Below are 26,072 nucleotides of genomic sequence, written 5' to 3'. Positions count from 1 at the left end.
CTGCATGCAGAGTACATCCTCTGTCGCTGAACGATGGCTATGACATATGTACGTATTCTCAAATCCTTGTGGTTATTTTTGCACATTGCTCAGTTTCCGACAGCTGTGCTGCTATGCACATACATCAGATTATGTACTTTATTAAACATTGTTCAGCTTCTATGTGCAATGACTTTCAGTTAGTTTTAGTGATACCAGAAAGAACCAGGGTGTAATCTTGTTTTTAAGTTGTATTTCAATCAATTGTTTTTATATCGGGTGTTAGCCGCCCTGAGCCTGGCCTTGGCTGGGGAGGGCAGGGTATAAATAAAAATTATTGTTGTTATTCTTATTGTTGTTATTATTATTGCATGTTGAGGGTTTGCGCATTAGAGACCTTAGAGCATTGGTGTGCCCAGGACAAAGAGATTGTGCTTTCTTCTTCTAGAAGTGATGGTCAGCAGGATTATGTAATATATAACTTCTGGTAGACTGAGTTGAAATTCATTTTCAAATATTTTATTCTGCAGGTCATTCATATGGGGTGGGTGAATGAGAGGCTCCAGGGCGCAGATTCCCCTCAGCTCTATAAATTCAAGTTCCTGGCATTGAAGGGTTCATCATTCTACATATTCAGCACGCCACCAGTAAGCAACCTTTTCGCATGTGATTGTTATTGAAATTCTTTTTGTTGGAACAGAAAATGACCCTTCCTATTGAATAATGAAGCACAGTGGAATTTACAAAAGAATGTTCACAACAACTCTTTCAGACACTGTTAATCTTTCTCTCCCATGCATAAAACATGGAGATCACTGGGAGCAGGACTTATTCAGGGCTTTAATAATGTCATCGGGGCTTTCTTTGCTTTTTGGGCCAAAGTTGAGGCCCAGGTGGCCTGATGCAGGTACCTAAAGCATCACTAGCTAACTAATACATTATAATTGTAGCAGGGTTTGTGGTAGATGTGATAGCATGAGATATTAAGAGCAGGAGTACAATTGCATGGTGACTGAATGAGCAGTAGGGCTTTTTGACCCTTTTCCTCTACAATCCACGTCTCTGGAGAAAAAGGTCACAAGCCTTGGTGCTCATTCAAAATCTATCTAGAACCCATCCTGAAACCAGAGTCTCTTGGACAAAATTTTCTTTCGCCACCATATTTAGAATGCAGTATTGCATTTTTAGTTACAGCCACTTTTGACAACCAGAAGGCTACAGGTTCCCTACTTCATGCTTTGGGCGCGCGCACACACACAAACACACACACACTAAGATGATGCATGGAGATGGAATGGCAAACAATTTAGTGGTGTGGGATCTGGTGCAAGATACTGATTTCTTTACTTAACATAAAGGATAGGGAAGTATTTAGTAATAACAATATAATATGATGCTGAAGGGGAAAAATGACACGTGGAACTTCCACCCGCTTCTTTTTTAAAAAATCCTGGTAACAAGATTGTCTTACAAACAGTGCCAAATCCTTTGCTTGAAAAACCCAGTTTTGTTAGTTAAGGAAAATAAGAGAAAATAAGGGAATTATGCAAAGCAATAATTTATAACAACATGCCTATTTTGCACATATTTATGTAACCTGCATGCTTTATTCTTAATCTAATAGTTGATATTTTGAAACTTGGAATTTCAGTCAGTGTGTTGTGGTGTCAGGAGGTCAAATTTTCACACAATTTGCCAATCTTGTGTTTTTAAGTGCAAGATGTTGACTGTCAAAACATGTTGGCAGTTCCTTTGGCTCCTTATAAAAAGGTGTGCCCATCACAAAAAGCAACATTGTCATTATCACTAATTAGCATTGCTAATTTGAAGTTGTTGTTAATCACTTCCTAAATGTGAATAGACTGTGAACACTAAAAATGAGTATGGTAGAATAAGTTTATTTGACTGGTACAAACTACCATATTGCAATTACAAACTTTGGGCTGTATGCAGATGATTAGTATATCCAATATCTCTATTAAGACCAGGTTTCTCCATAGTTTTCAGTTTAGTGATAAGTTGTAATTCAGCAACTTGTCTTTCAAGTCTGTTTCTGAAATACTTTTGCAATTAGACAGCTGCTTTGAGATCCTGTATTGAATGCCCTTGGAGATTGAAGTGTTCTCCTACTGGCTTCTCTGTCTTGTGATTCCTGATGTCAGATTTATGTCCATTTATCCTTTGGCGTAGGGTTTGGCCTGTTTGTCCAATATAGAGAGCTGAAGGGCACTGCTGGCATTTGATGGCATACACAATGTTAGAAGATGAGCAATTAAATAGGCCTGAGACAGTATGTTTGGTGTTGTTGGGTCCAGTGATGGTGTTGTCTGGGTGTATGGGGAAGCAAAGTTGGCATCTGGGTTTATTGCAGGCTCTGGTACCAGTGTCCATGTTAAGTCTGCTTGCTGTATTATTGTGGGTGAGGAGTTGCATTTCATGTTATTGGACAACACTACCATCTTCATTTTCTTTTCTGTGAAGAGCCTCCAAATATGTGTCTGTCTAAACTTTGTGGTAGGGCAGCAAAGGACAGTGGGCACTCATCTCCACTTAAGAGCTTCCAATGACATTTGACCAACTATTATTATAGAGACGAAATGCATTTGTTTATTCATAGGCATTAAGAGTTGATCATTCACCATGCTGTTCCAGGAACAGAATATTAGCAAGTGGGTAGTAGTTACCATATTTTTTGCTCTATAAGACGCACTTTTCCCCTCCTAAAAAGTAAGGGGAAATGTGTGTGCGTCTTATGGAGCAAATGCAGGCTCCATGGCTTCAGCGAAAGCAACGTGAAGCCTCCGGTCAGTGTGCACCGATCCCTCTTGCTCTCCTGGCTTCGCTTCACTGGAGAGGCACTGTGCAGCTCTCCCTCTCTGTGCAGCACCCCTTCAGCAAAGTGGGAGGAGAAATGGAAAGGGCTCTGTTTCTCCTGCCGCTTCGCTGAAGGGACGCTGCACAGAGAGGGAGAGAATATTTTTTTTCTTGTTCTCCCCCATTGGTGCCCGGCACGCTTCCACTGCGCCGATGGACGCCTGTGCCGATAGAAAAAACTTGAGCTCTCTTAGCACTCTTAGCAGAGTTTTGCAGCGGCAGAAAGTGTTGCCTTGTGTGTGGATAATAAATCAGACTGAATGCAGGCTTCTTGCTAATCTCCAACAGCCTTTAATGAGAAGAAAAACATCATAAATCAGCCCGGCGAGAGAGCGGACATCCTTTCGTCTCTCAGCCAAAAACGAAAGGAAACTCACACACAAAGAAAGATTCCCGTATGTGAACATAACCACGCCTCAGAATGTGAGACGTCACACAGAACTGTTTAACCCTGTAAGTTCTGATTCTTCTCACATAAAACTAGGTGCGTCTTATGGTCCGGTGCGTCTTATAGAGCGAAAAATGCGGTACTTAACACTTGGATGTACTGCTATGCTGGACTCAGGGCCCTGCTTATTATGGGCTTCCCAGAGGCATCTGGTTGGCCATTGTGACAACAGGATATTAGACTAGATGGGCCTCTGGCCTGGATCCAGTAGGTCAAAGGCAGTAGCGCTTCAAAATACCAGGCACTGGAAAGTACAGAGATTTCTCTTGTGCTCCTGTCCTTGTTGGGTTCTTCTCGTAGGCCTCTGGTCGGTGAGATCAGGATGCTGGACAAGACAGGCCATTTGTCTCATCCAGGAGACCGTTCTTATGTCCCTACTTTTTAACGTTTTCATGTAACAGTTTGGTAAAGAGAGAAGGAAGCGCCCTAAGTGTTTTGAAACTTTCAAGTCCTTTCTTACCCTTCCCTAGTGAGAGGGGGAGCAAACAGAAGCCTGGCTTCACTTCTCAGCATGTGTTATCGGAGGGCAAACAGAATGCCATGTTCCACAGCTAGTAAGTCGAGACGTTTAAAGGAGAACATTGAACAGAGAATTCTTAGGAGAAACTGGGTAATTCAAGTCATACCCTTTGATTGCCAAGCATCTATGGGTGAGTGAGACAAGAGCTACCAGTGAGCAGTTATACTCACTGACAACAAAAGGTAAAATATAGCAAGCCATATGCCTCCATTTCATAGCATATAACTGACAGAGTTCAAACAGCGCTGGAAGAAATTTGACCTCTTGAACACAATTACACACTATGTGGGTTTGCAGCTTCATAGTCATTTCTCTTCATCAGTGCATACAGACACACAGATCAATGTAGAGGACAAAAACAGGATTGTGACCCAATCCTAACAGCTCGCAGAACTGAAAAAACAGGTGCTGTAGGAATTTTCCCAAAAACTTTGGAAGGCCAACTTTGCTTTTGCATTGTTGTATTACATGCACATATGAACATGTTCAGAATTGTATCGGAGCAGCTTGATTTAAAACCAGGCAGTTAACAACTGTTTTCAATCAAGATGAAAGGCTTACTTAAACCATCGATTTCATGAAGTTTCCAAACATTGGCATTCCAAGTATACAACACTGGTTGTGAGAACTATTAAAACAGCTTGGTTTGTGACTAAATAGAAAGTTTATTGTGAGTTTCCACAATGCACATCCCTTTTTAGAACCATCGTTTTTGTAAGATTCATGTGTTCCACCTCAGTTCTTCTAATACAGCCTCTAATACAGCTACACTCATAGCTTCAACCTTACAAAATAATATTTCTAATTTTATTAGAAGGAGACAAAGTTGTTTATGCACTGCTACCCTATTTGCCATAATAATGAATTGCTGGGTCACAAATTTGTCATTTTGATTAGAATACTTGCATTAAGATACATTTTAAAGGTTTTTTTTTACTCATAATTCTTTTTTGCTATAAAAACCACAAGCACCTCAGCAGGAGGTGTGCTTTTAAATAAGGTTTTGTTGCACTGTTCATTTTGATTCAAAAACTAGTTACTTGGCATTCCATAAGACGATGGGGTTGCCTTTAGTCATGCAAAACCTTGTGCATTGCTTAGTTCAGGTCAGTAATATTAAGCCGCTGATCCAGAGATTTACGTATGCTTACGATGACTATCTAAGGGTCCATTCCCCCCCCCCCCGACACCACTGATGTGCTAGGCAATGGAAAGTGCGGGGGTGACATTTTTGGGGCATAGGCCCAAACTCCACTTTGGACACATGGACACACTCAAAACACCCCCTAAAAATGAAACAGACAACTGTATGACTGAAAAACTACCATGAATGTCAGGTCTAAACTGTGAGCCACATTTTGTTCAGCCCCCATTTTGTGGGCTGGGAAAATGGAAAATAGCTATATGGCTTTTCCCTGTGATAATCAGATTCCCCCCCCCCTTGAAAAAGGAGAGACAAAAACACCGACCCCCGTCTTTTGCCAGATGGAAAATGTGGGGTTTAATTTACTTGTTTACATATGTATAATCCACACTTTCATAAAAATGTGTCAGTACAGCATATAAGCATGAAATCAGCATAAAGCATCCGTAAAAAACATCAATAAAACATCATTAAATGCTGATTGGTTAAAATAGAGAAAATTCATACTGCCTATCTAAACAATGTAGTTTTCAAAATTACATGAATTTTCACAAAATGATGGGCCAAACAGTCAGAAGGCCTCTGTTGCCTAAATGGTCCCATCCTTACCAGCAGGATGATCAGAAAAGCTCTGCTGGATGATTGCTTGAGGATGCAGTAGACGTTAGGCCCCCAAATGCATGTGATTTTAACCCCATGGACCCAAGATTATTGGGAGTCTTAGGCCTGTACCTTGTCTGGGGTTTATTCTTGTACTGAACAACCAGGACACCAATCTGGTTCTGGGAGTTAAAACACCATCCTTACTATTTCAGTAGAGAAAAATTAGCAACCAGCATCTTCATATCAAACTCCCAACCACCCAAAATAGGAGGGATCTTGCAGAATCCTCATAGATAGGTGTGCCTGCACCTAATGCTATATTGTGGGATCTGTTGGGAATCTGATGCGAGATACAGCAGAAGTTGCCCCCAGTTCCAGTCACTACACAGAGGCAGCTTAAGGTCCAAAATAGTTTATTGCTGCAGAAGATAAGGATTCAGTAATACAGTTCCACATGTTGGTATATACATACAGCTTATATGTGAAAATATATCTGTTGCTTCAGCAATTCAAGACATAACACAGACTCCGACTCATGGGCCGATGAATAAGCTGACATGCTATAATCACTTATATAGCTGCCACTGACCTTGCATCTATTGGCTTATCTTATACAGTGGTACCTCAGGTTACAGACGCTTCAGGTTACAGACTCCACTAACCCAGAAATAGAACCTCAGGTTAAGAACTTTGCTTCAGGATGAGAACTGAAACCGTGCTTTGGCGGCGCGGCAGCAGCAGGAGGCCCCATTAGCTAAAGTGGTGTCTCAGGTTAAGAACGGACCTCCAGAACGAATTAAATTCTTAACCTGAGGTACCACAGTACATGGGGTGATTTGTGCCCATGCAGAAAATTCACCCCTTCTTCCATGTCCAGTTTCTCCAACAGAATCTCTTTTGCTGGAAGGGGGCCTCACCTTCCAGTCTTGTTCCAGGAGCATTTCTCCTTGTTTAGACTCTTGAAGCTGCTACTCTTCCCCCCGCCCACCTCTGCACTCTGCTGAAGTCATTTGAGTTTGCTTCCTCTTCCTGTGCTTCTCTCCCCTTGACCTTTGGCCACCTTGCATTCTCATACCCATCAGGGTTACCAGCACACTGTTCCCTCAAATCCATCTTTTGCTCCCTCATTTCAGTGCAGAGGAAAGCTCTTCACTCCTATGCCTTTCCATGCATAGAATTGTGTTCTGCTGTGTATTTATATATATTCTTGAAAAATTCACTTAACATCAGCATAGAAAATCTGGCACCTACATGTCAAAGAAGCCCTTCTTGCGAAGATCAGCACATTCATCAATGCTGAATTATAGGGACAAAGCAGTGTATCAGCACTGTCAATCTAGATGGGTTAAACCAGATTTTTTTTTAAAGCTAATCTGTTATTCAAGAACTGTAGGAAGACTTCAGCAAAAACATTCACTAGAAAGGAAAGACTTAATCCCTTGATCACAATGGTACCTTTTTAGCAAAACTGACATATCAGAAAGCTTTAATCTATTTGCTTGGGTTGTATAGGCTCTGTTGGGTTTGTTTTGTTTGTTTTTATCTACGAAATCTATACTATGAGCAAGATTGCTGAATTTGCTCTTTTATTGTTGGAAATATTTGTTTGGAATATGATCAACTGGTTGGGTGTTTTGTTTTTTTCTTTCCATTTTTCTAATGGGAACAATGATTACTTTAAAATTCAAAGACTCTAGAGAGCTGAGTACTCCTACAAGCATCAAATCCACACACAGAGATATCTGCAACCCATTAGACATCATTCAAGTACATAAGATTGTACATCTTTAATTTCCCAAATTATTTTGCTAAAAGAAGAGTACAAGCAATGAAGCTGTCTCAAGAAAACTAGCACAAGGTGTCTCATTTTCAGTGTGGAAATTAAGTTAATTCCTCTTTTTGCAAGGATTATTTAGCATTTATCTAACTATTACTTTTATTTAAAAATAGTTGTATCATTTTAAGTAAAATGTTATTTATTTCACTCAGCCTCACTCAGCTGCATAGTTGTACCCCTTCAGTCAAACTTTTTGAATGCCTATGTTGTGGGATTTTGATATATGTGGTGTTCTGATATATGTGGTGTTAGGAGTACAAAATCAGTCAAGTTTAGAGATACCACAATTTTTGCTACCTTTGGGGAAAGTAGTTTAATATATGACAGACTTCATAAATGGCACCCAACAGGCCCCTGTAGGAGTTAAACAACTTTTCAAGAATTGGACAGGTGCAGGCCTTGGCAATTATTTTGTAACTGCAGTTGCTCAAGAGGCTAATTAGGGACTGAAAATTACGTTTTTGTCTTGTTGCTGGCAAAGTCTTTTGAACTATTGTCCTCAAGACTCTATCGTGTTAAATAAAACAGCAAACAAATGTGATCACAAAAGATTCTCAATAAGCTATTACTAGGCATTTCCCACTTCTAATTCATTTTAATTATGTTTAAATAAATCAGATGGTAATTAAAGAATTCTGGGAGAGGGGCAAGTCTGTATATCAACATTCCGTGTTCCAGAATATTAATGCTGGGTGTGTCTTGGAGGAAAACACATTTCCTGATGCAACCCTTATGCTATTCTTCCAGAGGACATGCTCCAGAAGGAAATGGAGACATTCAGAAACACTGGGAAACTCTGGTATGCTAGGGCAATATAGGTTTGGGTGATCTGGAAGGGCTGGTCCTGTAAGTGTACTTCCCATGCACTATTAAGCTAAGGTCAATTGTCTTTCTTTTAACACAAAGGAGTCAGGTTCGGTGACTGTCTGCTTCTTGCATTTTTACAGTGGGTATTGGACTTCACGTACAATGTCCTTTCCTCTTGGAGTTCTGAGAAACCAATCAATAGGTGTACAGTGAGGCTTGATTAGACTGGAAGCAGTTCAAGATAGGTTGCTTACACTCTCAGGAGTTCCCACACTGAGGAATAACATGTGGATCCGCTTCCTCCTCCATGACAGTGGAGACGTTTAGCAGGAAATTGTCTTCATTTGCCCTATGCACTGAGTTCTGTACTAGGCTTTCCTTTACCAGGCAAACAAAGCACCTAGACTCAAGTTCAGTGAGCAGACACCTATAACACAGTGAAGAAACTTGGTTCTCCAAAGTAGCCAAGGTTATTAAACAGTATCTCATTTGGACAATATGAATAGGAGTAGTTTCTCTGATGAACCTTAAGCACTTGTGTTCTAGGTTCAAAACAACGAACCTTTTTTAGTCATTTTCTAATACACATTGTCCATGCAAGCAGACTCTTCTTAAATAAGCTAAATTCTATCCCATTCTTGTGCAAACAGATGAACGGACCTTTTCTGCAGTGGCTCCCCTTCTGTGGAATGCGCTCCCCAGGGAGGTTCACCTGGCGCCTTCATTATACACCTTTAGGCGCCAGGCAAAAGCCTTTCCTCTTTAATCAGGCCTTTGGTTGATTTGATTTACTTCCTATGCCTTTTTAAAATGTTGTGGGTTGTTGTTGGTTTTCTTTTGATTATGTACTTTGTGGTTTTATATTCTGATTTTATCCTGTGAACTGCCCTGAGACCTACAGGTATAGAGCAGTATAAAGGGACCCCTGACCATTAGGTCCAGTCGTGATTGACTCTGGGGTTGCAGCGCTCATTTCGCTTTATTGGCCAAGGGAGCCGGCGTACAGCTTCCGGGTCACGTGGACAGCATGACTAAGCCACTTCTGGCCAACCACAGCAGCGCACGGGAATGCTGTTTACCTTCCCGCTGGAGCGGTACCTATTTATCTACTTGCACTTTGACATGCTTTCAAACTGCTAGGTTGGCAGGAGCAGGGACCGAGCAACGGGAGCTCACCCCTTGCGGGGATTCGAACCGCCGACCTTCTGATCAGCAAGTCCTAGGCTCTGTGGTTTAACCCCCAGCGCCACCTGCGTCCCTATAGAGCAGTATATGAATTCAATAATAATAATAAATTCCAGAACAAGTGTGCACAGCCTGCACTACTGGATTAAGCCAGGACCACTTTCTCCATTCACTGCCCGTTAACACACACACTGCCTTATTAATCCAGAGAAATAATAACATATGACCTTAGTGAAATCAGGGCAGCATTAACAGAATGTTAGTTTTACAAAAAACCCAGGAGAAATAAAGAAGCATTATTATTTTTATTTTTTGTAAAGGGAGAGAAAGACATATTACTATTTGAAAAGAGCCATTTTAAATTACTTAGATTTCTTCAGTTCTGATTTACAAATGTAAATAGAAGCATTTAGATTAGGACCACCCATTTCTTCTAAGCACTTATAGACATTTTGGTAACACTGAAATGTAGTTTTAAGGTCAGCACTTACAATTTTTACAGGTCAGCATTCTTCATTCCACATTTGGTGTGAGTTTTGCCAGTTCATTCCTATCTACTCTTTCTCATCAAAGATTTACAAATTTTTCTTTTACTTAAGGTACTATAATCCAGTAAATAACTTGTTGATGATTTATTGTACTGAAAAATCTAATAATATGACGGAATAGTTGAAAGTTGATGAATGTTCACAATACAACTGAGCTTAATAGGAATTCAGCAATGTTGAAGATGACAGTTTGTCTTTTTAGGTGTATACAATATCAATAATATGTTATGACAACATTGTTCAGTTAATTCTGGGGTAATTATTATCATGTTGCAATATTAGCCCCGATTCAGCAAACAGCAACCTAATTGTCCATACTTATAATAAAAGGAGCCACATAACTCCATGCACCCATCAGAACACTGAACTTACATTCTTCCACTTGTTAGTGGTCAAAAAATTTAAATACTTAGATATTCACTTCCAACAGAATGCTTGGAAAAACCATCCCAAGTTTGCACTAAACGTGGCAGATACCTGTGCTTTGGCTATCACCTGTTTGTTTGTTTGTTTGTTTGTTTGTTTGTTTGTTTGTTTGTTTCCAGTAGAGGGAACCAGTATGTTCCTGCTACACTAAAGGTTTTCAATGCCAAAGTAAATCCAAAACTTCTGTATGTCATACTATTATGGATTGGTGGCGTTGACCACACACTGGAACGCAGCCAATCAAAATCCCTTTGTAAAATCCTGGGTATGCCGAACTGTGTCCCATTATGCAGCCATATGCCTGGAAACTGGACAAGGGCCTGTGGAAACTAGAGCATGGTTTATCACCATAAAATTATGGCTACACCTTCCTTTCAAGTCTGATCCCTCTTCTCTAATTTTTCATATGCTGTTGGAATCCCACCGTTCCAAATGATTAGCTTGTACCAAGAATAAAATTTAAACCATTGGCCTATCATTTGATTTGCGACTTATGCTTCCACTGTTATAAGTATTTCAAGCAATTAAGAGCAGATTTGTAGAGAAGGAATTCCAAATTCTGAGTCGTGCAGTCAAAAAATCTTGCTCTCTGTTGGAGTTAGGGATCTTACGATGTACCAGTGGCCCAGGTACTATTTTATAGTTACAAATGGTATGACATCTTTTAGGAAGAAGTCTGCAAATACTGTCAATTTCCTCTTAGATAGCATCTCATTGTATTGTGAGCATTTTGCTGCTTGAAAGCCCATAAAATGTCACTCATGTTCTAATGATAACCTTGCACACTGGGATACGCAGACAGTTTCAATATAGCTTTAAGTGTTATACTTTTGGGGTTGTTTTTTTAACACTCAGAATATACTCTGTGCCCTTTGTACCACCCCCAACAATCTTTGCTGCAAAAAGCATGGCAGGCTGCAAGAACATCAGAGAAATAAAAGGAATCCTAAACATAATAGAGGACGGTGAGGAACCCTCAGCTTTTGTTGTTAGGGACAGGGAGCAGGGGGTCATTCGTGACCAATTCAGCTCTGGCACCAAGAGCTAAAAGCCAAAGCCATTTTACACAAAGCAAAGGAATGACAGGAAAGGAAAGAACAGCGAAGCAAAAAGGAATGACAGAACCACTTCTTAATAGGAAGGCTGGCAATTCAGCCCACAATCCAGCTGATTGAAAGCAATTGGATTTAAGGAAGTTCTTTTCCCTTCACCCAACTCGGGTTAAACATAGCCCTTCAGATTCATTGGATAGCAGATTATTCTCGATAAAAGCAGTGCAAAGGCAAATAACTGGGCCTGTTTCTTTTTCTTTCTTTTTCTTTTGTATTGTTAGGAATTTTGGAAGGGGGTTGCCAGGCCCCTCTACTGCATGAATCCAGCACGTGTTAAAAGCTAATCAAGCCTTTTAAATCTGAGAATAGCCAAGCTAGCTTCCTGGTGAGCTGATGGGGGCTTAAGGGGCTCTGTGCAAGATAGTACAATGGGTGGGGACCCCTCCCTCAACAGACAAAGCCAGAGCCTGGGGTTGGAGTTTTGCAGCGATATGACCTAAAAGTAAAGCAGCAAGCAGGAGAGAAAGTCAAAGCAATATTTGAGAGCTGTGTTGAATCTGAGGCTGCTGCTATGGGAGAAGCAAGACACTTTTGGGATGTTAATGCTGTGAATCTCTCCATCATAGGCTCAAGTTGTACATATGTGTAAATAAACCATACATCATAAAGACACCACAGTATCTACTGTGCCTCATTCCAAAAGGAAACATGCCTGGAACCCCTAGAATCTCGCACTGCTCAGCGATCGGGGCAACGTGCAACAGCATCATTGGCTAAAGAAGTCAACTGTCTGTCAGAGCCAACAGTGATGTCTGTATCTGTAATAAAGATCAGATATTCAGTGAAGGGGTTTGGGGGGGTTAATTCCCTCTTCATTAGTTTTTTATTATTAATTTAATATATTGATTACCTACTTCATTGTAACTATAATCCCAGAAAGGGCTAAGCAAAATACTTTTTAAAAAACACATACTAATGGTATAAATATAATTACAAGGGCAAAAGTGGGACTTCTAAATAGCTATTACAATATGTTTTAACTCCATGGCCTCAGCAGTGACTTAAATGGTGTTAGGATAAAAAAATTCCTTAAGCGGTTTTCCTGAGGTTTGTTTCACAGCGTCTCCAACAGATGAAATAAGCTGCTTTTCAAACAAAAGCTTGATCCTGTAAGCCTATATGGGTTTTACGGATTGCTGCAATGCCTCGATTTATCAAAATGTTTTAAGACAATGATGAGTCTCTTCAAATTTACCTCCACATTTGCTGCTAGGCATATACTTGCACTACTTGCGGAACAGAGTTCACTTTTCCCTTATGGCTTTTCCAGAGAGCACTCTATGGGCACATAGCGCTGCCATATTGTTAGATCTCAGCAAGTTACAGCCTATTCTGTGGGGAACCCAACTGGGAGCCCTACGTTAAGCACGTCTGAGTTCCCAAAAGAAAGCAGGGTGCGTGTAATGATACATATTTAAAGCCCAGATATGCTGCCTCCGTGTGATGCATGAAAAAGAGTTGCTACAGAAGGAATAGCCATTGTACAATGAATAACTGTTCTCAAATTTTCTGCTTTTTAAAAAATAAAAACAGTATCTATTCTATGTTTGTCTGTTGCTCCAGAGAATGAACACATAGCCTTCAATTAACTAAACAACCAGATTTAAAAAAAAAATACAAGAAATTAAATGTTTATAGAATAGTAGGAGAATATCTTTTTTTGGCAAAAAGTATTAGACCCAATGTATCTAATAATATATATTTTCTTTTGGTATTGCAGGTTAGCACTCTAGACTGGGTACGAGCTGAAAAAACCTATAACCTCTGTGAGGTTCTATTTAAAGTCCACAAGGTAGGTCTCCTGTTAAGGTATGGACTACATTTGGAATGGGAGACTGTGATTTTCAGAAATTAAAATAGAATGTGTTCAGATTAATTTTCTTGGATAAGAAGTAGTTAGCCAAAACTTAATCTACATTACAAAGCTAGTTCCTAGCAATGAACTATTGCCATTATTTGTGTTTGATGATCAGGCCTTGGCTCATTCTGAACAAATGCGGACAATTCTCAAACCCAATTATCAAGGGGAGCCAACATGGTGCTCTTCAGATATGGCTGCAGTATAACTCACAACAGTCCCAGCCAGGAATAATGTGAGTGCATGTTCAACAACATCTGGAAGCACCATGTTGGCTACCACTATTCAACACAATCCATTTCATATATAATATATTGTGGGGGGAGTAAGATTGCCCCTTTCAGCTGATGTTCCTGTGCATAGCTTAGTGGCCTAACAACTATTTTGCATGCATAAGGTTCAAGATTTGGTGCCTCACATCTCAAGTAAAAATAATTTCAGGTAATAGGGCTGACTGACATCCAGGAGGGATGCTTCCACCACAAGGCTGGATGAAACAAAGTTCTGCCAATGGAAGGCAACTTCTAAGGCATGGCTTTGTGCTGGTTCCTGTCCCGTCTTCATGACTTCCTCCAGAAGGCATGGCTTGGGGAATGTTGCCATGCATGCTGTTTTAATACTTGAGTGAAATTATATGCCCTCAGTATGCTGATTATATGCTGTTCTGTTTCTCCTTTACAGTACAAACAGGTTTGGTGCTAACTTTGAGACTTTTTTTGGGGGGTATAAAGTAATATGCAGGTCTAAAACATCAAGCCCAATCAAATCACATATGCCTGAACAGTTAACTGGTCACCCAGATAAGCTCCAAGAATCAACTATTTTATGATCCTGGTGGAATGTACATGTTTTGAATTTTGCATGCATTCCCTCATTAAACATTACAGCGACGCCTGAATGTCTGATAGCCCTAGAGAAGAGGAACACACTCTGAATGACTGGAAAACTGTGCTCTTGATAGGTAGACACATTCAGTTCTTACCCAAGGACTGATGCATGCCCTTTGTTTTCTTTATTTCCCTAATATTCTGGTAGGGTTAATTTCAAGAAGAAGCCAACTTAACAGCAAATTCTGATGCTACATTTTCATTTTGAGGTGGGGAGGGGAAGAGTTGGAAATAAGCTGCCCACAATTCAGCCCTTTACATTCCTGACATTTTAATAAATGAACACTTAATTGTCAGTCTTGATGAATACATTAACTGAAACACAAAAAGCTTCAGTGTACAAGTCTAGCCATTCTTCTGTTGACACTTCAGTATAAATGATAATGAAGGAAACTTAGAGCAAATCAATTAGGTTGGAGTAAACTTAATTTTCAGAAGAGATTAAAGCTCCTCTATTACAAATTCTAAGGCGCAGTTTGCTCTGCAGAAAATGTTCCTTTGAGTTGTTTATGCAAGCAAGTTTTTCCTTGCTGACTTTTCATGATACAAACTTTTTAAAAATGAATAACCTTTAATGCCCTTCATATATTGGGTGGTCTCAGACCTGCTGTCCACCTGATTCTCCCTGCTCTGCTTAGGGCCATGCATGGACAGAACCATCATCTGCTTTCAAATTCCAAGGCAGGAGTGGGATGATGCACAAAAAGAGGAGCTAAAGAAGCCATTGTCCAACTACAGGCATTTGTGTGTCGTGGTCCCCAGGGCCACCCCAGTAACTCACACATCACACAGAATTTTTGTTTAAGATTTTTGGCATAATTTTGGCCACAACTTTATTAAAGTACAAATTTGTGAGTGGTTGCTTAGGCATGGGTTGCGACTATCTGCCCCCACCATGGGGGACAGACTGACATTCCGCACGATGCGAAAGTCAGAATAGGGGAATACACTTGGGGTAGCGTCGGAGCAGGGAACCTGCCCTCAGCCCTCCCCAAATGCAACCAGAAGCTCATTGCTATGGCCCGAGCCCCCTTGACAGAGTGGACAAGCAATAGTTAGCCCCCAATTCCTTTAACGGAATCCCTTGCAGCAGCAGCATTAGAGGGGCAGGCACAGCCAATCCATGCCCCTCAACCAACCAAACCATAAACCAATGCCTAACCGCGAACCTTACAAGTTGTGACAATTTGCTACACAGTAGGCAAAAACCAAATGGCCCCAGCCAATCAGCCAGATAGACAAAATTCCTACCGGGCCCCTGCTCCAAAGCAGACGACCCCATGACAGGCATAGCAAGGTCAAAGCGAACAACCCTATTCTAGGGAGGGAGGGATGGGCAATCCGATGCACGGGCGAAAAGAGGAAGCCCTAGCCTAGTGCAAGAAGTTTTAGCATTTCTGGCTGTCAATCAACAAATGACAACATTAACTTCTTCCCAACAACAAGGGAAGCCCCAATCACATCAGTGGCCAATGGTCAATTAGCCGGCCCCAACTTTGGAGTGTCCTGGCGGCCCCCACCGCCACACGTGCTCTCCTTGAAGGAGAACACGCTTTGTCCCATGTTTCCATATCTGTTTTTTTCCCCACTGTTGTACCCCTATGTGGAAGTAGCATTAAAATAGTTCAGTGTGAATAAATGAAGAACTAATAGCATAAGACTAATATATATTTATATATCATACATACATAGCCCAAAATCAGATATAAATATGAAGTCATTTGGTTATTGCATACTGATGAAATACTTGTTAGACTTTTTTTTTGCAGAAGGTATATACGGTTTGATTTCTCCCCTCCCCTTGGTAGGTTTTCTGTCTGGGATTCTCAAAAACAAAAAACTTTACCATCATAATGTTTCCTGGCTCTACTGCTTCACAGGGATGCCATTATGAAGATATTTAAACAAAGCAATCTGTGAAGCATAAAACTAATATTATATGCTCATAATTAAAAACGCTGCTTGTTTGATTTGCATACCCTGATGTGCAGGATCTCTAAAGGGGATACCTTTTATTAAAATATATCAGCATGACAGTATTGTTTGTCGCAAGCTCCAGTGTTAATTAAAACACACATGAGTGTCGATTTAGCATTTTAGCATATTAATATTGCTGTTACTTGTCATTTGAATATCATATTTTTGGGGTTCACCCCTACATTTGTCCACATATCAGATATCTGACGGTAGATCACCACTGAGCAAGTCGGTCTGAAATACATTGCCCCCCTAGCATTATTCTGGCCTAAATGCTGAAATTCATACCCTAAACTTCCAATTTATGGGGTTTCCCAATTCACTTCAACACAGGAGTGAGGCTGTGTGACTGTACCTTATGTTGAAACAAACAGTTTGATTTTGCTTTTACGTACTGGTTGTAAACTTATTGAGGCTCCTCGGGGAATGTTGAGCTAAGTAAAAATATAAATGAGATTTACACTATGGGTAGACTAAATCTCTGTCATCAAAAACAATTTGCTGTATTGAGCCAAATGAGCTATTTCTATTTTCTTGATCTACTTTTGTTGTAAAGGTTCTTTTTTTTACTGTTTTGCATTGCTCTTCGTTAATTTTAATCAGTCTGTTTGTTTGTAAGCCATCCAGGAAATATTTGTTGATGGGCAACATTCAATAAATAACCATCATCACATACTTTAAATCAGTTTTCCCTGGTTCTCCAGAAAAATAAATATAAAACATATATATTAATACTGCTTTGCTCCTGGTCATTGATGCTCAACATCACAATGAAACTACAGTTCCTCCTTTTTCTGCATAACTTTAATTCTCAAATTGAAATCCTCACATTCAGCAGGTTATGTTCCTTGATAGAGGGAATTACATTAACAAGAACAAAGAGCAAGTATGTACATTTTCCAGCACTCCTTTCTGATGAAATATCGCTTGCTAAAATATGTCTTTCAGCTCTGGCTTAATGATGATTGCTGGCTACAAGCAAACTTATATCTAGGTATTCACCAAGACTATGAGCTTGAAGACCAGAGGCCATATTGTTTCAGTGTTGTGGTTGGACATGGCAAGAGCCACTATTTCAATGTGGAACTGGGGAGTGACCTGGCAGTATGGGAAAAATCATTTCAAAAAGCAATTTTTTTGGAAGTTCAGAGAACAGGGGTAAGTAATTTAAAATGTACATAGCATGATATTTCAACATCTATGTAAGAATAATAACTAATTTTAAAACACATGTCCCATATATATGAGCGTGCTGAGTGGGGCAACAGCCTCCAGTCTCACCTTAGGTTACCTGGACATGTTCCTGTCTGGAAGTTACACTTGATCAAGGGAAGTCTCTTGAGAATCCCTTCATTTGGCTGGGATGCAAAGGCAAAGCTTCTCCCTGCTGGCAGCCCAATTTTGGAACTTCCTTCCTTTGAAATCAGAGGGATGCTCACACTGCTGCATCTTAGGTGCCAGGTTAAAACCTGACTGTTCAGTCAGACTTTTGGATAACAATGCTCCTGTCACTTACAATCGTTTTAATAGTTGTTTAAATTGTATTTTTTTATTTTAGTGTTGCTGAATGAGTTGTGTGATTTAAAGTTATTTTTATTGTTAGCGGGCTAGAGATCTGGGCTGTAGTGTAGGGTAAAGGTAAAGGGACCCCTGACCATTAGGTCCGGTTGCAGACGACTCTGGGGTTGCGGTGCTCATCTCGCTTTATTGGCCAAGGGAGCCGGCGTACAGCTTCTGGGTCATGTGGCGAACCAGAGCAGTGCACAGAAATGCCGTTTACCTTCCTGCCGAAGCGGTACCTATTTATCTACTTGCACTTCATGCTTTCGAACTGCTAGGTTGGCAGGAGCAGAGACCGAGCAATGGGAGCTCACCCCGTCGCAGGGATTCGAACCACTGACCTTCTGATCGGCAAGCCCTAGGCTCTGTGGTTTAACCCACAGCGCCACCCGTGTCCCTGTAATGTAGGATATTAATGGTCAAAATAAACAGAAGGCAATGATTTGACTCTGTTGATGACCTATGTGAGAAGCTTCTGCTTTGATTGATTTATTTGTTCACAGCGTGGTTCGTAGTCGTATGCTTGCACTATTTACTCACTGCACCCAGTTTACTACAGCAAAATAAGACAAATTTTAAGCCAAATAAATCTGATTGCACAAAAGTCTGTGGGTCAATGTCAATAGCGTTCTTCAACTGGACACAGTTCCTTCTCCTCTGACATTTATTTATTTTTTAGAAAATGAAAGTTGAAATTTATGACCCATATTTTAATCTGAACTCTCCTATAGTGCAAACACAGAGGTGGCAAAAATCTATCCATATTAATATTGAGTAATGTATTTTTCCTGTAACTTCATTGGAACAAACTTCACTTCCCGGCAGGTCTGCTTCAGAATTCTGTTGCCAGTTTCGTTTTCTTAGCTTGCATTAATCATGTTATTCTAACCACCTACCTGATTTGAAGCACATCAGATGCTACATTATATGCCCCTGCTGATGTTTTCCACTGTTGCCTATTATTACACTATCACCTAGTGGTGCTACAAATTCTAAAGTAGTCTCCATAAAATAAAATAGCTATATTTTTCTACATGCAGATAAACATTTTAGAAGCCTTAATGTAGTTACATTCTAACAGAGAAATAGTAATGACTAACTTCATTCTATATTATAAAGACAGGCAGATATGTTAGGGCACGCAAACTTTCTCGAAGATTCTTATAGGGTGCCACATAACTTCCAGACAGTGGCTGGGTTCAGGCATAATGTGAAACCATGGTTTGTTTAGATAAGCTATGGTTTGTTTTAATGGCACATTTTGGACTTAGTGGCTTAGTGTTATTATGTAATGAGCACAAATGAACCTTGGGTTATTAAAAGCTGTTTAATTAGGCTAGATTTATGAGGTCATTAAAAGATAATTATCTGTTTGTTGCCAGAAGAACGGCTTTAATTACACAATTAAGGTTTAGATTGTTTTCATTATGTATAGTAATGCATTACACTTTCACTTTTCTTGGTCATTTTTATGTCATTAAGTCCATTTCACTTCAAATCTAATTTTAGAAACCCACAGTCTTAAGAATCAATTGCACATCTGCCCTCAGCAGTAAACTTTGGCAGTGTGGAGGTAAATTTAAGTCTGTTTGGCTTTTCCATCAGTTACAAAAACAATAAAGCAAATTCCATGAATCTCACACACAGCACCTACAAGTTTAAGCCCCTAACTATAGCACCCAAATAAAGCCATGGGGAAACTGGAGCACACCTAATTAGCCCTTTCATGGGTCTTAGTTTGGCCCATTAGGTTTTCCCTCCCCCAACCACATCCGTCTTCTGCACACCTGACATGATATGTAATATCAGGTGAGGAGCAAGTAGAGGATTGCCTGCCAATATACAACAAGGTGCCTTAAAGCACACTCCCCCTTGGGCACTGGCAAGAGAGGTTTACTGTTGCCACCAATCAGTTGACTGCAAATGAGAGCAAGCCAGTAGGAATCAGCTGTGCCTGCTGAATTCATGAGTGCAACCAATCCTAGTAGAATGCAGAGCTTGAAGTCTAATAGGCCCTGAGTGCAGGCTACCTGTGATCAGCTCCCTCTGTAGAAAGTGGATCCTGAAATCTGCATGGATTGGCAGTAAGTTCAAATCCCCATGTGTTTGGCTTGGCTTGGCTTTTCCTTTGTAGCGTAGTATGTGAGGTGGATGGGCCCCACTCACCTGTCAAAATGGCCTGCCAACAATGGGTGAGGGGTGGGGATCTGATCCACTGGTCCCATTCCCCACCCTTGCTCTAACGTTTCTACAATGCTATGTTAATCTGTGCAGGTGTGTCCCACAGTATTAGTCTTACATAACGTTGCAACCATACTGTTTCCTGAACTATAACAGTGACTCTATACTATTGTGTTTTAATCAGTGCATGCCTCTGATTCTGAAACATATGGGGGGATTATATTGGGAAATGGTACGGATGCTGTCCAGAGGTACATGCAGGAAGGCAATGAGATATAAGAGGCTTGAAATAGCGACTCCAAGGAATAATAACCAGTGCTTGAATTATTGGGGATGGGGGACAACCAAGAGGGTCTATGATGAAATCCACAGTCCAAACCCCTTTAATTCCATCCCACTTTTAGCTAAAACCTTCCCCTTCCCCTGTTACTTTGTTTTGCATTGCATTAGCCACGACTAACCAAAGTGCACTGGTTTTAGTTGGCCTACTCTTACTAAGTCAACTACAACCCATTGAACCAGGCATGGGGAAACCTACAACCCACTAGAAGTTGTTGGACTGAAACTCTCATTGGCCATGCTGGCTGGAAAGCCACTGATTCCCCACCCCTGCACAGTAGCTCAAGGGGCCATAACATTATAATTCAAGCACTGATGATGACATGGAACTATGTTAAGCTCTTGCCATTGTTTGCACAAGGTGATGGTGATCCTTTGCACAACCTGCTAAGTTTGGTATGCTACCCTGATCCACTCATAAATCAAGGCACTATATTATATCATAAATCAAGGCACTATATTGGTATAGGGGGCAGAACCTTATCCAAATTAAGGCAGAGGAAGGACCAATATAAAAAATAAGATCACTGCAAGTATTCTGTACACTTAAGCACAATAAGGAATGGAACATGCAGAGTGCTAGATGCCCCCCACACAATTGTGCCAATGCTACTGCATAAATATTCAGCCATACTAGTGATATAAGAAATGATATATAAAAATAACTCCCTACATTTCTGTGTGTCTCATATTCGTGTTTTGTTTTTAGGCTGGTAATGGTTAGTATAGGGTTGTATAGTTCTGATCATACTCATTACCATTTCAGAGGAAAACTGAAATAAGCATGCAGCATAGTTTTTTTTGTGCTGTACTAATTTTAGCAAGGTGCATGGAATCAACATGAATAAAGATCACAGAAGCTGAGTTTGAAGTTGATTTACTCTGTGATCAAGCCAGCATACTTCTAAAGGTGCTTTTAACGAGTGTACAGAAAACTGAAATAAGGCTTTGTTATCACAAGGCAGAAGCAATACTCCCGGGGGGAGGGATGGTACTGAAAAAATGCTGGTGCAGATTTAACTCTAGGAGCACAGAATAATCTATAGCAGTTTTCCCTAAGTAGAACATCAGCTTCTAAAGGAGATGTGAGGTCCTGTTAAGCAGAATTCCTCGATTCTAGATTGGTTCTGCCTTGCACTCTGCTCCACTCTAGTTCCAGTTTTTTTTATGAAGAATGTCTGATTTCAGAATTGGTGCATGTGCAGTTTTGCCTTTGTTATTCTTCCTTCTTTAAGTAATCCACATGCACAAGAGATTGTGCTTACTGAAATAACATGGTGTATTATTCTTATTTTATGGTTAATTTTAAACTGAATTTATCTGTATGGGTTTTTTTGGGGGGGTTACCTTATTGTACACTACTTAGAGTCTATGGTGTTAAGCAGTATTGGAAGGGCATTAAGCAGCCTGTGTTGCATAAAGTACCCCACAGAGTACATATATCAATAAGGTGCACATTTCTGTGTGCATTAAAAAAAATGTCCCAAACGGAGCATTACAATGAATATAGGATGTGCTTTCAAAATTTCATCTTCGACCAAAATCATTCAGTAGCCTATTTTACATGTCACTTTTAACAGTAGTTAAAACAAACTGGTTTAAATGCTGCTGCACACAGCTGAAATCATGTGTGCTTCACTTCTCCCCCACTCCTGCTGCAGCCACAGTGCTGGGAAACTACCTATAGTCTGGCCTAGCGTTACATCCACACCTGGGCTCATGGTCTGCTTCCTCTAGACAAACCATAAGCAGTAAGCTAAGAACAAACCTTGATTACCACTTGTGGGTTGATCGTATGCTATGTGTACATGAAATGTAAAAACTGATGTGTGTATGTATTGATGCATGGGTAAGTGTGTGCTATGTGTGAGAATAAATTGTGTAGCTGTTGTGCATGGATGTGTATAAATGGTTGTGCATGGAAGAAAATGTGTGTGGGATATCCCTGTTGGCTTTTTGCATTGACCCCATCCACCACTGGCAAATAGGGCTGGGAGAAATTTGCCTAAAACCTAGGAAAGTCTCTACATTACTGAGCTAGATGGATCATCGGTCTGACTTAGCACAAGGCAGTTTCCCATGTTTCTAACTTTCCTGAACCAGCAGTGAGCCACTGTGGTGCAGTAGTTAGAGCACTGGACTATAGCTGTCAACCTTCCCTTTTTTGCGGGAAATTCCCTTATTCCTGCGACATTTCCCGCTGCTTCCCACTGCTAACCCGGATTGTTAGATATCCCGTAGACTGACCCCGGGACAGGTGAGGCTGCTGATCTCTTATTTTCAAATCTGAGAGTTGACAGCTATGCACTGGACTAGGACCTCAGAGACCAGGTCTCAAATCCCTGCTCAGCCATGAAGCTCACTGGATGGCCTCAGGCTGTCCTGGAAGACTGTGACTAGCCTATCTCGTGAGGATAAAATGGGAAGAAAAAGGAACCATGTACACCACCTTGAGCTCCTTATAGGAAAGGTGGAATAGAAATGTGATAAATAATCAATATGCTTGTGGTTTAGTGGGGGAAAATATTGTGGTTATTTTGCATCGTGTGCATTGTTGCACACCACCTTTATATTTTTATAAGAGTTGGCAATATATAATTATTTGGGGAGAAAATAAAAATAAAGTATGTTGGAGTTTCAACAATGTGAAAACAATTTGCCGTTCATCATATATGCTTTCTTTGCTCTTTCCCCAGTCTAAAACCTATACATGTAGCTGGCAAGGAGAAAGCTTGTGTTTCACCTTAGACTTTGCTTCGGGATTCACCTGCTTTGACAACAAAACAAAGGTACGAGGAAGCAGAAGGCGAAATATAAGAATTTGTTCTGTTATGAAGCACCCATGCTGTTCCTTGAGAAAACAGAACTGTTGCTAATCCTTTTCTGGTGATGGAAAATTCAGGGTGAATCCAATCAAAAACACCTTTGAGCCTATTGGGATGCCTGTTCCATGACATTGAAGTGTATTCTTTCCTGCTGCCATTCCATCAGCAGACCGCTGACCAGTGCAGCTGTTCTGGTGTGAAAGTCCTTTTATAACCATGTCTGCCCATTCCTGATGATGAACTCTTGACAGCCAGCTGTGACTCATTTGCAAGGCATTTCATTTTGCCCAGTAAATGGCTCCAGACACATTCGACACTTAGATGCTATAATCTAAGGACAGTATCTTTTATGGAGGTGTCCTATAACTTTGCTTCCCTTGCTTGAATTATTGTTGCCTAAGGAAGTGCTAGCAGTAGGAGTCGTAACTACCTCCCCTCCTCCCCACTCCGCTGTTAATCACCAAAATTAACACCTTGAGGCAGAATGACCACTATCATTGAAGCAGGCTGTGGTACGCCCCGTGTTCAAAAAGCTTTCTCAGACCTTCCAACTTTCACTTCAGTGCTTTAACAGGTGTACACTCAGTGTGACTAACATTGGAAAGAGTCCAGTACCTGCTGACAGCAAAGGGTTCTTTTAGATCTATAAATAACTGGAAATATTTTTAATTAGTTTTTAACAAACAGCTTGTAAGTCACTTGGCACATTTTGTTGTTCTTGTTGCATGTAAAAATTATTTATGTGCCTTTCCCATCAAACTGACCTTATGAGCCACTTCACTGACATGTGAGCTCAAGGCCCTGAATATGCACACAGGGCCGGCCCTACCATTAGCCGGAGTGAGGCAGCTGCCTTAGGCAGCAGATATTTGTAGTGAAGAGGAATGCTTCTGTTTATGGGGCTGAGGGTGGGGGGTGGCAGCACCTCAAGCATTAAATGTTTTGGGCTAGTTCTGTATACATAGCAAGGTAAGTTCCAAAACCTTCAAATAGTAATCAGGTGAAATTTTATCAGCATGAAGAAGGATGTGAAGAGCGCAGAACTAGAATTTTATATATGAGAAAGACACCAACTATATAAAATTAAGTTATTTTTGAAAGCTAATGGAATATCAAGTAAGCCCTTTGCAAACAGCTTGGATTTGAATTTTAAACTTCACGTTTGATTTAAGGGGGATATGGCTTGCCTCATATCAAATTAGCCAATACACTTTCAGTCAGAAAGAGAAGATTATTACATCTGCATTACCTGTGTCAATGTTTAATGATGGAACAGAATGCTTGATCAATGAAATACTGCTCCGACTAAATCCATTTATCAGAAAAAGCTGCAAAGTGCTCCACCACAGCAGTGACTTCACATTGATTCCCTAATAAAAGGACAAAACTTTAACCAACAGTAAGGGGGGAAAGTAGAAATTTCATTATGACAGTAAGAAAAGAGAAGCCGAGGCAGAGATACTGTGTACATAAAAGAACTGTGTCAGACTGACTACTTTAAAAACATTATTTATACCTTGAAGGTTTGCTATGAGACTGAACAAAGGCCTGACCAAACAAAAATTCTCCCAAGTAGTCATGTTTGCCATCTATGGAAGGTTCCCTCCCCCCACCACTATTTATTTTTCTGCTTCTTCTGATACTGTATTCTCTAGGTTGATCTAAGTGACCATTCTCTCAGGCTCGAAGGAAAGGGAAATGTCTCCCTACAACATAGAGGATAATCTTAATATCACACCATAGAATTTCATGCAAGTTCGTTAATGGTGTGATGTTCCATTTCCTGTGCATCTTTTTCTTAGCTACTTTAGCATTCACAGAACCTGACCATTTCCATCAGAATTCATGGGGTGACATTCATCGTGCTTATTTGCCAGTGCCAGCAGAAGAGACACTTGCGCAATGGAGCTACTTTCTTTCCTCTCACTACCACCCCCTGCTCCCCACCTCCAAATCTTTTCTAGAGGGTCCCCAATCTGCTGGAGCAGATTTGGGGGGCTTGAGGGGGACTGCAGTGGAGAGAGTGGAAGGAGCAATCCTGCTTTGCAAATATAAATCCAGTCTGTCGGCAGATTAATACAAACGGATATCACCTGTGGAATTCAGATGGAAGTGAAATGCTTCTGTAAGTGCTAATGCAGCTAAGAGGATTATTAGCAATAGGATGTTGCACAAATAAAGAAGACCACATCAAAGTCCAGATCATGGTATTAATTAAATAATTATAACTAAAACTGTAACGTTCTGTTCAGTGTTTTTAGTGAGAAAATGCCTTCCATTTCAGTTCTGAAATTACTGAAAATTTCTTTTGAGCATGGAATTTCACCACACTGATATGAAACAAGGAAATAAAATCCACACTGAGATAAATACTGTGAAGTAACAATATGTTGAGTGCCCTCATAAGCATAGTAAACCAACAAACCTTTAGCAGTTTTGTGTGCAGATTGGAAGGAAGTAATCATCAGTTTCCCCAAAAAATAGCAACATACCATTTATTTCTTCTTTATTTCTAACCCAAAATGTTCAATTGTTTCGGGAAAGTGAATATTCAAAATGTTAACTATCTTTCATTTCTTTGCAGAATGTCCTCTGGAGATTTAAATTTTCTCAGCTCAAAGGGTCATCAGATGATGGGAAAACTCGTGTGAAGCTGCTTTTCCAGAATACAGAAACCAAACAAATTGAGACAAAGGTTGGCAAATGAATATTGCTGTGTTATATGAAACTGAATTTATATCAAGAAAATCTTGATTCCAGTTCACCTTACATAGTCAATTATAATTTCGAGTTTTCTCGTTTTTGTGCCATGCAAGCCAGGTCACAAATAACCATCTAGTATTGCTCATAGATTATTACACAAAAACACCAGAAATTATGGCCACTTTTTTGTCACTCTATGTGCAATTGATCAGGCATGGATGCCTGATTTTAACATGCCACAACTGAAAGAAATAATAAA

The 26,072-nt window shown here is 40.3% G+C and overlaps 1 protein-coding gene across 3 annotated transcripts in view; it reads left to right on the top strand.

Moving 5' to 3' along the window:
• SNTG2 (syntrophin gamma 2) overlaps nucleotides 1–26,072 on the top strand; it is a 221,056-nt gene that overhangs the window by 188,798 nt on the left and 6,186 nt on the right. For all 3 annotated transcript variants that reach the window (XM_081906304.1, XM_081906303.1, XM_081906305.1), the window contains exons 12-16: nucleotides 510–626; nucleotides 13,204–13,275; nucleotides 17,154–17,363; nucleotides 22,982–23,074; nucleotides 25,695–25,805. In XM_081906304.1, coding sequence (XP_081762430.1) covers nucleotides 510–626; nucleotides 13,204–13,275; nucleotides 17,154–17,363; nucleotides 22,982–23,074; nucleotides 25,695–25,805 — 603 coding nt within the window. The remainder of the gene's footprint in view (nucleotides 1–509; nucleotides 627–13,203; nucleotides 13,276–17,153; nucleotides 17,364–22,981; nucleotides 23,075–25,694; nucleotides 25,806–26,072) is intronic.

The sequence above is a fragment of the Podarcis melisellensis genome (assembly GCF_964234715.1).
Source record: "Podarcis melisellensis genome assembly, chromosome: 3".
NCBI classification, from domain to species: domain Eukaryota; kingdom Metazoa; phylum Chordata; class Lepidosauria; order Squamata; family Lacertidae; genus Podarcis; species Podarcis melisellensis.
Note: the sequence above shows the minus strand (reverse complement) of the source record. Positions and strands in the feature narration are given on the sequence as shown.